The 12606-nt window shown below is 44.2% G+C and overlaps 1 protein-coding gene across 2 annotated transcripts in view; it reads right to left on the bottom strand.

The window, feature by feature from the left end:
• Window positions 1-12606, bottom strand: part of LOC139548053 (replication protein A 70 kDa DNA-binding subunit-like) — a 43380-nt gene that overhangs the window by 8597 nt on the left and 22177 nt on the right. The window contains exon 14 of one of the 2 annotated variants that reach the window (XM_071357364.1): window positions 3607-3783. The exons of the other annotated variant lie outside the window; for it this stretch is intronic. Coding sequence (XP_071213465.1) covers window positions 3607-3783 — 177 coding nt within the window. The remainder of the gene's footprint in view (window positions 1-3606; window positions 3784-12606) is intronic. 2 annotated transcript variants of the gene reach the window in all.

The raw sequence follows: 12606 nt of genomic DNA, 5'->3' as shown, positions 1-12606 counted from the left end.
TCCTGCAAAAATCCAGATTTGATGTCTATGGAATTAAGTTTCCAATATTTCTGGAAGATCATTGACATCAGCAATCTGAGTGACTCTGAGGCGCATGTCGGTGAGTCTTTTGGGAGTTCTTTAGCAGCCAGCTCCTCAAAACCTCTAGCCACTAGACGTGCTTTGGGCACTATTCCAGTTAAGGATTCTTTAAGGGTACACACCCACCTTGTTGAGACGTACTTTTGGCCAATGTCTTTGACTTCCTCAAACACTCCATTTTTCCTCCAATTACTGAGCTCATCTAGCTTAGCTGAGTCAAATGACACGTCCTTTGTTTCAAATACATCATCATTTTGAATGTCATTCTGTTTTTCTCGATTTTCCATTGATTCAATTCTGATATTATCTACAAGTGACAGGTCAGCTGACCCTGTTGTACCAGAAAGTGTAGCTGGTTCAGAGTACTGCAAGTTGTACCAGTTCTTGTGTTTTACTTTTCCTGCTCGTCCAATGACGGTTGCTGTATGTGGAATACCACTTTCTCTGTCCATGTATTTAACAGTTTGTCCTGTTTTCAGATTGGAACAACCATGTTCTCTTAACACATATGGCTGTTGTTGAATGTTTTCCTCATTTGAACGCTCAATAGTATTACCTGTGGCATGGTTAAAGGTCTGCTCCATTTCCTGTGTCAGTTTCAGTGTCCATATCATTGGATGTGACATCTGGTAGGTTTGTGTCTGTTACTGTGTCCTTTTTGTCATTTTCATTAGGAGACTGATTCTCAGCTACAGCCCCTCTATCTTGTTGATCATTTACTTTCCGCAATCTTGAGTGATGCACCCTCACAATCATGCCTTCGTGCCTCACAAATATCACCACACCATCTTGACCAATGACTACTCCCGGTCCTTTCCACTCTTGACAGTCAACTCGTTTGTAGTACACTTTGTTTCCAGTTTCGTACTTCTCATCATCATTATTCCCTGAACTGCTGAGTAACTTCTGAAGTCTGTCAACTGTATCATGTCCAAACTGTTTGTAAAGCTTTTGCAATACTTTGTGTTTTTCTTTAGTGCTCATGTTCTCTGTGACTGTCAGAATCTCCATGTGCTCTGTGTCAGTCAGAATCTCATTTTTGCATGGACTCTGTGTGATGTCTTTGTCTAAAATGTTTACACAATAGTGGCCTGAGGTAGTAAGTTCAAGAGTCACTGGTTGTTTAAACATCACTGCCTTGTCATTTTTTATGTCTAATACAGCCCCTGCCTTCTTGAGGGAAGCTTTGCTTAATAGTAAGGGGATATCTGTAGGGACCACCTCTGTTTCAATGTGACACTTAGTCTGACCAATTTTTGCTGGTATCTTAACTCTCTTGGTAGAATGGACAATTCTCCCATCTCCAAATTTGAAAGCTCTTTTGCTTGGTGTGTCAATCATATTTTGTACTTCTTTCATATTTAGTTCACCGACATAGCTATCAAGCCATTTTGCACCACACACTGTCCGTGTACATGCAGTATCAATCACAGCAGATCCTAAGGATTCAACTATAAAAATCTCAGTATCAGATTCATTTGAAAACAGTGTAATGTTACACTGCTCTATCTCTGTGTTTACATTTTCCTCTGTTAGTTTAACTTGTTCATTTTTATGAGGACAGTCTTTAACCCAATGGTAAGTGCTTTGACAAATTGCACATTTCGATCTCCTTCCATATGTGTCCAGTGGATTTGTGCCGGGAAATGGCGCCCTCTGCTGGTTGTCTTGAGAACGTGACTTGTTGGCGCCTTTTCTATGCTGCTCGGTGTAATATGCTGCGTCACTCACTTGCATTCCATCTGTTATTGGCGCGACAGACGTCTTCTCACCAAATATTATTTTTAGTGCCGACTTCATAGATGCAAAAGTCAGCACAGTACAAGCAGTCAAAGCCAACTGTTTCTCCCTACCATCTAGACAGGCAGTGTCTAGCAACTTGAACGCTAACACTGCATCTGGGAGAACCATGTCGTACTTGCGCATTCTATTGTACCTCTGTTCGAAATCAATGATGTAGTCCGCCATTGCAACCGAAATATCTCTCGTAACACTGTCAAAGTTTGAATATGCCTCGTAGGCACGGTCTTTCTCTTCTTTAAGAAATACAGAATCCAGTGCTGTGATCAAAGTTCCCATACCGTCATCCTTGTTCAAATCCTCAACGGATATTTCCAGTGCTGTATCTCTCGCTCTTCCCTCGAGCGATAATACCACCGCAAGTGCTTGCTTTTTCGCGTCCAGATTAGTAACGCGTGTCCAGATTCCCAGTTCATTTTTCCAACTTTCGTACGACCTCTTCTCGTCGAAGCGAGGTGGCACGTTGTAGTTAGAAGCCATCCTCTGCTACCAATGTTAACTCGAAATGACACAACGACAAGGTTCCAGTTTAACAAAGTTTACTCTACTATATGAACACACTACAAGGTAGCCATTACACTCAAGGCTAGGTCCAACAACCACCAGACTTCCTGCGCATGCGCACTCTTGACTGAGTGATAGCCCCGTAATAACAGAAATATAGGGATACTTAAAACATGAACTTAACAGGGAATAGGGTGCCATTTGGAATGCATTCAGTCTATCAAAAATGTAGGCTTCTCAGGGATTTGATACTTTGGTTTATTATTGTTAATGATGTCACGTTGCTGCTGAATATTCAATGTATTGTCGATTGCACAAGTTTATACACCTGGGAAAATCATTATTATAGAACTCTCCATTTGGCACCAGCAGAACCAAGGTGTACGTGTGATGAGAGCTGCGCGCAGTGGTAGCCTATTCCCAGTTTATGTTCCAGTTCTGTGAAGAAAAGCAATATGCTGACTGGCGAGAGGTGCAAAACAATAGAAAAGCAGCTTATTTTAGATGTCTGGCTCCAAGAGCTCGTTTGCTGACTAAATGTGGTAGTATTTTAATGCTGCTATTTTTAACAAGCAGAGAAAAAAAATGCCTCAACATTGATGGGGGGGAATAGAGCAATTAACTCAACATAATCCCGACTTTCAACAAAACAAATAAAATGAATCCGAAATAGCCAGCCACTATTTAACACTTGCAGCAGCGAGAACAGAATGGCCTTAAATAATCTTTTTCAAACATGAGTGTAAAGAGATCCGACGGGGAGAGTTAAGGACCGTTAGAGAAGTAGAACCACAGGGAAGACTGGCTGGAGTCCTGGGAGAAGAGGGGAAAACAGCGCCCAGAAGGAAGGAGAAAGGAGTGAAAGAAAGGGGTGTGAAGACAAGCGAGAAGAGTGAAAGGAGGGAGGAAGACAGAAAGCGAAAGTGTGCATGCCAGAGAAAAAGCGCAAGAGGCAGAGTAATGAGAGGCAGTATATAAAAGTCCCCCAGAGGAAGACACACCCGGCCACAGCAGCAGCAGACACAGCCCCACCAAGGGTCCTGTGAGGATGAGAGAATGAATAGAGCGGGCAGGAACTCTGTCACAGTGAGGGTGAATAGGGTGGCAGAGTGGGACGCAGCGTGTGCGTTCCTACGTGTGTGCTTGTGTGTGGGTCCTCTGACTGTGCGTACTGAATCCAGCCAGAAAGCCAGAGGGTTTAGACAGAGCTGAGCCACTCACAGAGAGGATGAGTCGGTACTTGAAGTTGGGGAACTCTTTGTCACACTTCTCACAGCGGAACATGCCGTTCTGCTGGTCCACCACCTTCTTATTGCAGTCCTGACTAGGGCACGCCTGGTACAGACAGTTCTCCTTACGGATGTACACTATGGTGGCGATGCAGCTGAAGTAGTCTGCCTGGAGAGAGATACACACAGACAACACACAGACAACATTACTGAGTATCCTTCTTAGCCCTTTTAAAAAGTGTACACTTCAGATGTTTTATGGAAGATCATACTGCTATACCTGCAGCTGAAGGAGTCCGCCCGGACAGACACACCCACACACAAACACACGAGAATCATTCTGTCAATCCTTTTGAAATGTAGATGTTTTGTGGCAGGCCATATTCAATTTGTGCAGGTTTAGTCTATGATTTCTACATAAGGTTCATGACATTACACGGTGCAGAACTAACAACTAATAAGCATTAAAGAACATCAACTAGAATATTCAAACTCTATTAAAAGAGAAACATTACTGCAGTGGGATGCAAAAATAACAATCCAACCGCAATCTGCATAGCATAGCTCCAAACACAAATACAAAACTGCAAAGGCAGGCTGCCTCATCTTTTTTATGGGGGCATATGCAAAGTTTATAACCCCAATATACATAAACAGCCTTTCAGAATAATTCCTAGCCTGTCGGAGAGCAGCAAGCACCTGCTGAGAATTTCCCAGCGCTGAGTCCTGAAATATATAAATGGAGACAGACAGAAAGGGCTGTGGGAGGTGCAACATAATGATGTGACTAAGTGTCAACAGGGTTGGAGATGAGTCACGCCGCCTCTCGTTCTGTCAACACGTTGTAGAGCTCCCTTTCTGTTTCTATACCCCCACCCACCACTTCATACGCCTTTCTGCCACAGACAGGTCTGCGTCACAGCTTTCTGCCACAGACAGGTCTGCGTCACAGCTTTCTGCCACAGACAGGTCACAGCTTTCTGCCACAGACAGGTCACAGCTTTCTGCCACAGACAGGTCACAGCTTTCTGCCACAGACAGGTCACAGCTTTCTGCCACAGACAGGTCACAGCTTTCTGCCACAGACAGGTGGAATCTCTCTCCCCCTCCTACTGCTCGTCACCACCCTGCAGGTGGCCATGGGGACAGAGATGTCACAATGAGGTGACAGAGGCATAGTGAGGTGAAAACAGGGTCACGTTGAAGGGGAGAGAGAGGAGCAGACACCTCCACGTCTTAACACTGTCTACATCCCAAACAGCGCCCTATTCCCTATGTAGTACACTACTTTCGACCAGGGCCTATAGGCAACACCACATGGTAATATCTCATTATGGAAACACACACAGGAAAACCTCTGAGGCCAAGCACCTTCATCAGTCAGTCATTAGGATTCATCCAGAGGACAAAACAGGGTGTGCTCTTTTAAAAACCTATAACACTCCCGTACACAATAATGACCTACAGTAGGATCACAACAGGGAATTGTAATAACCTGGACGTCCTGATTCATATTCATGGAGGGGAACATTGCCTGGCGTACAGAAAGGAAAGCAGTGGACAGGAAACAGGACATTTCTGCCTGGTGCACTTCATTGAGAATTCCACATGCAAGAGTTTTTCTTTCTTTCTCTCTATAGTTCACAATCTAGATGGACGCCCCAGGCAAAGTCTTAACCTCCAGTTTTCAAAGGAAATAAATAGAAAAAGTAAAGGGAACGTTTCCGCCACATTGGCCGTAATTGATTTCACTCTCTCCCCATAGGCATAGTGACAGTGGCCAGCAGTCAGCCTAAGGAATTCAGCCACAATTAAATTGCACAGAAGGGCAATTTATATTTTGTGTCACTTCAGACCACAAAAACACTTGGGGAGTAATCAATGACAGTGGACAAATGAGACAAATCTCTCCCTTTTCAACGCATGGAATCTGCCTTTAAAACTAGTTGTTTTGACAAACACCTCATAATCCATTCCCACACTGCAGCTTCCCCAAAGAGCACTAATTAACCAAGTTAATACCTCCGCAATTACCATGTCACTCACCACAGAGAGAGAGAAGAGACCACTGAAGACGTTTTTCTCCTGTCTCTGTCACAAGGCTTTACATACGCAGGCAGTGTCAAGCGATCGGGAAGGAGCGGACTGTGGACGGGGTTAGCCATTCGCTGTCGACAGGGCAAGCCGGTGTTGTGGAAATTGGAGGTTTTGACAGAGACTTTGTGACAGGGACAATTAATTGCCGCTGACTTGCGGAGGGCTTTGAGAGGGCCGACCTTGTGACCCCCTGTGTCCCTGAGTCTCTACGGGCTGAGCAGGAACAGTACGAAGAGGACAGACTGAGCTCGAGTCAGCTCCTCTGTCAACCCCAGCCTTCATCACACACAGACACTACAGGCTGAACTAGAGCCCTGGGTCACACCTCTCCCCTCTTCTCCCCTCCTCCTCCTCCTCCTCCTCTCACACCACAGCCTAATGCCAGGAGAAAGCACCTTAACCCAACAGGGGGCTAATGGATAGTGTGGAGGACTCTGGTGAAGGTCAAAGGAACTAGTGAATCAGCAATGCTCATACTGGTTAGCCTATATAGTGCCAACAGCCTACTCTACAATGAGGTAGTGACAACGTTTACATGCACTTTACTATGCTAATTTAAAAAAACATCGGCAAAAGGCCAAACTGGAAGTAAGCATACAGTGATTAAAACACCTGGTTTTCTGAGCAATCTTTCAAATGATTTGGACATGTAAACAGCTTAATCAGTGTTCCAGTGGTGGGGAGGCAGGTAGCCTAGTGGTTAGAGCGTTGGGCCAGTAACCGAAAGGTTGCTAGATCGAATCCCCGAGCTGACAAGGAAAAAATCTGTCGTTCTGCCCCTCAACAAGACAGTTAACCCACTGTTCCGAGGCAGTCATTGTAAATAAGAATTTGTTCTTAACTGACTTGCCTAGTTAAATAAAACAATAGGTCTGCGTATGTGCCAGCACCGGTAGACTCCCTCTTATGCGCGAGAGGAGTTCAGAAAAACTGAAAGTATACATCATAAAAATAGTTTTCACATCAAAATAGACGTTCTTTTGCGAATCCTTTTTGATTCTGGTTTCAGCGTATAAAGTTTGATTGGCTATTTTCTGCATTTATCTATCAGGTAGACTGATTTCAGATGTGTCCATGTGATTTTAGGGAAATTGTTTTTTCTTCCAAAGCATGTAAATGTTTTAAACTGTTATATTAATCCACAATAATGGCATTAATGTGTGCATGTAACCTCCATGCACACAATGTGAGGGGCGTGTCAAGTAACTGGTTAGCCTATATAGTGTCCATACACTACAATGTGAGGGGCGTGTCAAGTAACTGGTTAGCCTATATAGTGTCCATACACTACAATGTGAGGGGCGTGTCAAGTAACTGGTTAGCCTATATAGTGTCCATACACTACAATGTGAGGGGCGTGTCAAGTAACTGGTTAGCCTATATAGTGTCCATACACTACAATGTGAGGGGCTTGTCAAGTAACTGGTTAGCCTATATAGTGTCCATACACTACAACGTGAGGAGCGTGTCAAGTAACTGGTTAGCCTATATAGTGTCCATACACTACAATGTGAGGGGCGTCAGGATTCAAGAAAGAACAATAAGAGCGCTGTACTGAGGCTTGGTGACACCAGGCCCTGGAGAGCGGCAGAGTAGATGAGAGCAGCAGAACCAGGACTAGATCACAGAGAGCCAGGAGCAACACTACTAAAGCCCAGCCAGCCACTGAGCCAATCACCACAGCAATGCCCCAACATCCTCCATGCACACAAACAGGTAGGGATTTAGCCACAAATAGGTTTCCAGTCGAGTGTTGCTCGTCTATTATTTATCTAGGCCTATATATTTGGAACAACATGCCCCATTTTCCCCTCCGTTTGCTAAGGCAGGACATTTTCTCACATGCTCTTTGACCCAAGCCTGTCTATACCCCAAAGCCCTCTATCCATTCTCCAACACCTCACTCCTTCACATGACCTGAGTCCACCCGTGTCCGTTCGTCAAGCCTGAGCTTTGCTACCATTGTCCGACTCTCCTAGTATAATGGCGCAGAAGGGAATGGCTGCTATTTTATGGGCTCCTAACCAACTCTGCTATTTTGTTTGTTGTTTCGCATTGTTTTCAACTAATTTTGTACATAATGTTGCTGCTACTGTCTCTAATGAACAAAAAGAGCTTCTGGACATCAGAACAGCGATTACTCACCTCGAACTAGACAAAACAATTTTTTTTAATGAGTCTGACGTAAAGGATATACTGCTTTGTTGAGACAAGGCCCAAATCCCCGTCATCAGCATGACGATGGAGAAAAGGGGAGAGGTGCCTTGTAAGAATTCACCGACGAGTAGGTAAACCACCACTACCCTTGGTATTAATTGGCCAACGTGCAATCATTGGAAAACAAACTGGACAATCCACGATTAAGACTATCCTACCAACAAGACATTAAAAACTGTAATATCTTATGTTTCACCGAGACTTGGCTGAACGACGACGCGGATAATATAGAGCTGGCTGGCTTCGCCGTGCATCGGCAGGACAGAGTAGCTACGTCTGGTAAGACCAGGGGTGGGGGTGTGTATCCACTTGTCAATAACTGCTGGTGCGCGATGTCTAATATTAAAGCAGTCTCGAGGTATTGCTCGCCTGAGGTAGAATACCTCATGATAAGCTGTAGACCACACTATCTATATTATTCGTAGCCGTCTACTTACCACCACAAACCGATTCTTGCATTAAGACCACAATCAACAAGCTGTATAAGGCCAAGAAAATGCTCATCCAGAAGCGGCACTCCTAGTGGCCAGGGACTTTAATGCAGGCAAACTTAAATCCTTTTTACCTAATTTCTACCAGCATGTCACCTGGGCAACTAGAGGGGGGGTGGAATAATTTTTTATTTTAAAACTCTAGACCACCTTTACTCCACACAAAGACACGCATACAAAGCTCTCCCTTGCCCTTCGTTTGACAAATCTGACAATAATTATATCCTCTTGATTCCTGCTTACAAGCAAAAGTACCAGTGACTCGCTCAATACGGAAGTGGTCAGATGACACTGAGGAGTATACCGCATCAGTCACTGTCTTCAACAATAAGTGCATCGACAATGTCGTCCCCACAGTGAACGTATGTACATTTCCACACCGAGCTCAAGGCTAGAGCTGCCGCTTTCAAGGAGTAGCACACTAATCTGGACGCTTATAAGATATCCCACTATGACCTCTTACGAACCATCAAACAGGCAAAGCGTCAATACAGGACTAAGATTGAATCCTACTACACCGGCTTTGACGCTTGTCGGATGTGGCAGGGCTTAAACTATTACGGACTACAAAAGGGAAACCCAGCCGCAAGCTGCCCAGTGACGTGAGTCTACCAGACGAGCTAATGGACTTTTATGCGTGTGATCACACTCTCCGTAACTGATGTGACCAAGACCTTTAAACAGGTCAACATTCAAAGCTGCCGGGCCTGACGGATTACCAGGACGTGTCCTCAAAGCATGCGCGGACCACCTGGCAAGTGTCTTCACTGACATTATCAACCTCTCCCTGGCCAAGTCTGTAATACCTAAATTTTTCAAACAGACCACCATAGTCCCTGTGCCTAAGAAAGCAAAGGAAACCTGCCTAAATGATTACCGCCACGTAGCACTCATGTCGGTAGCCATGAAGTGCTTTGAAAGGCTGGTCAACACAATCATGCCAGAAACCCGAGACCCACTTCAATTCACATACCTCCACAACAGATCCACAGATGACGCAATCTCAATCTCACCTTTCCCACCTGGACAAAAGGAACACCTATGTGAGAATGCTGTTCAATGCATTGGTGTTGAACAGCTCAGCGTTCAACACCATAGTGCCCACAAAGCTCATCACTAAGCTAAGGACCCTGGGACTAAACACCTACCTCTACAACTGGATCCTGGACTTCCTGACGGGCCGCCCCCAGGTGGTAAGACTAGGCAACAACACATTTGCCACGCTGATCCTCAACACTGGGGCCCCTCAGGGGTGCGTGCTTAGTCACCTCCTGTACTCCCTGTTCAACCACGACTCCAACACCATCATTCAATTTTCTGACGACACAACAGCAGTGGTAGGCCTGATCACCGACAACACAGTCTATAGAGAGGAGGTCAGAGACCTGGCAGTGTGGTGCCAGAACAACAACAACAACCTCTCTCAATGTGAGCAAAACAAAGGAGCTGATCATGAACTATAGGAAAAGGAGGGGGGGGTTGAGAGTTTCAAGTTCCTTGGTGTCCACATCACCAACGAACTATCATGGTCAAAACACACCAAGACAGTAGTGAAGAGGGCACAACAACACCTTTTCCCCCTCAGGAAAAGATTTGCCATAGGTCCCCAGATCCTCAAAAAGTTCTACAGCTGCACCATCGATAGCATCCTGACTGGTTGCATCACCGCCTGGTATGGCAACTGCTCGTCATCTGACCGTAAGGCGCTAGAGGGTATTGCGTACGGCCCAGTACATCACTGGGGTCAAGCTTCCTGCCATCCAGGACCTGCAGGGCTTCTATACCAGGCGGTGTCAGAGGAAGGACCCAAAAAATTATCAAAAGCAGCACCGGAGCACAAAGTCTAGGACCAACGGGCTTCTTAACAGCTTCTAACCCCAAGACACAAGACTGCTGAACAACTAATCAAATGGCCACCTGGACTATTTACATTGACCCCCCTTTGTTTTTACACTGCTGCTACGCGCTGTTTATTATCTATGCATAGTCACTTCACCCCTACCTACAGTTGAAGTCGGAAGTTTACATACACCTTAGCCAAATACATTTAAACTCAGTTTCACAATTCCTGACATTTTATCCTAGTAAAAATTCCCTGTCTAAGGTCAGTTAGGATAACCACTTTATTTTAAGACTGTGAAATGTCAGAATAATAGAAGATAGAATGATTTATTCAGCTTTTATTTTTTACATCACATTCCCAGTGGGTCAGAAGTTTACATACACTCAATTAGTATTTGGTAGCATTGCCTTTAAATTGTTTCACTTGGGTCAAACATTTCGGGTAGCCTTCCACAACCTTCCCACAATAAGTTGGGTGAATTTTGGCCCATTCCTTCTGACAGAGCTGGTGTAACTGAGTCAGGTTTGTAGGCCTCCTTGCTCGCACACGTTTTTTCAGTTCTGCCCACAAATTTTCTACAGGATTTAGGTCAGGGCTTTGTGATGGCCACTCCAATACCGTGATTTTGATGACCTTAAGCCAATTTGCCACAACTTTGGATGTATGCTTGGGATCATTGTCCATTTGGAAGACCCATTTGCAACCAAGCTTTAATTTCCTGACTGATGTCTTGAGATGTTGCTTCAATATATCCACATCATTTCCCCTCATTTCCCCCATTATATGCCATTATATGCCATCTATTTTGTGAAGTGCACCAGTCCCTCCTGCAGCAAAGCACCCACACAACATGATGCTGCCACCCCCGTGCATCACGGTTGGGATGGTGTTCTTCGGCTTGCAAGCCTCCCCCCTTTTCCTCCAAACATAACAATGGTCATTATGGCCAAACAGTTCTATTTTTGTTTCATCAGACCAGAGGACATTTCTCCAAGAGGTATGATCTTTGTCCCCATGTGCAGCTGCAAACAATAGTCTGGCTTTTTTATGGTTGTTTTGGAGCAGTGGCTTCTTCCTTGCTGAGCGGCCTTTCAGGTTATGTCGATATAGGATCCGTTTTACTGTGGATATAGATACTTTTGTACCTGTTTCCTCCAGCATTTCACAAGGTCCTTTGCTGTTGTTCTGGGATTGATTTGCACTTTTCACACCAAAGTACGTTCATCTCTAGAAGACAGAATGTGTCTCCTTCCTGAGTGGTAAGATAGCTGCGTGGTCCCATGGTGATTATACTTGCGTACTATTGTTTGTACAGATGAACGCGGTACCTTCAGGCGTTTGGAAATTGCTCCCAAGGATGAACCAGACTTGTGGAGGTCTTGGTTGATTTCTTTTGATTTTCCAATGTCAAGCAAAGAGGCACTGAGTTTGAAGGTAGGCCTTGAAATACATCCACAGGTACACCTCCAATTGACTCAAATGATGTCAATTAGCCTATCAGAAGCTTCTAAAGCTATGACATAATTTTCTGGAATTTTCCAAGCTGTTTAAAGGCACAGTCAACTTAGTGTATGTAAACTTCTGACCCACTGGAATTTTGATACAATGAATTATAAGTGAAATAATCTGTCTGTAAACAATTGTTGGAAAAATTACTTGTGTCATGCACAAAGTAGATGTCCTAACCGACTTGCCAAAACTATAGTTTGTTAACAAAAAATTTGTGGAGTGGTTTAAAAACGAGTTTTAATGACTCCAACATAAGTGTATGTAAACTTCCGACTTCAACTGTAGATGTACAAATTACCTCCACTAACCTGTACCTCCACACATTGACTCGGTACCCCCTGTATACAGCCTTGTTAGTGTTACTTTTTTTTAAATCAACTTTTGTTTATTTAGTAAATACTTTATTAACTATTTCTTGAACTGCATTGTTGGGGCTTGTAAGTAAGCATTTCACAGTAAGGTCTACACCTGCTTTATTAGGCGCATGTGACAAATACAATTTGATTTGGATTCTCCATCTCTCCCAGTCAATCCTGAGCTTTTGTACCATCCCCTCTCCCTGTCGATCCCCCCCTCTCTCCCAGTGCCCTTCTAACCAGAGAACTCTCCTCACACAACGTCAGTCAAATAAACCTCATTAAAATCCTCTCATCCCTTATCCAAAAACGGAGGTTAATAACCAAGGCCCAGGATTGAATAATATAGTTTTATATTACAAATATTAAACATATCAGTTTCCATAACCTTAGATGAATTATACACCTTTCCACCCTTCTCATAAAATGAAAATAAGAAGCTGAAATTTCAAGCACATATATTACTTGACTTATATAGA

This window comes from Salvelinus alpinus, chromosome 21 (genome assembly GCF_045679555.1).
Source record: "Salvelinus alpinus chromosome 21, SLU_Salpinus.1, whole genome shotgun sequence".
Lineage (NCBI taxonomy): Eukaryota > Metazoa > Chordata > Actinopteri > Salmoniformes > Salmonidae > Salvelinus > Salvelinus alpinus.
Note: the sequence above shows the minus strand (reverse complement) of the source record. Positions and strands in the feature narration are given on the sequence as shown.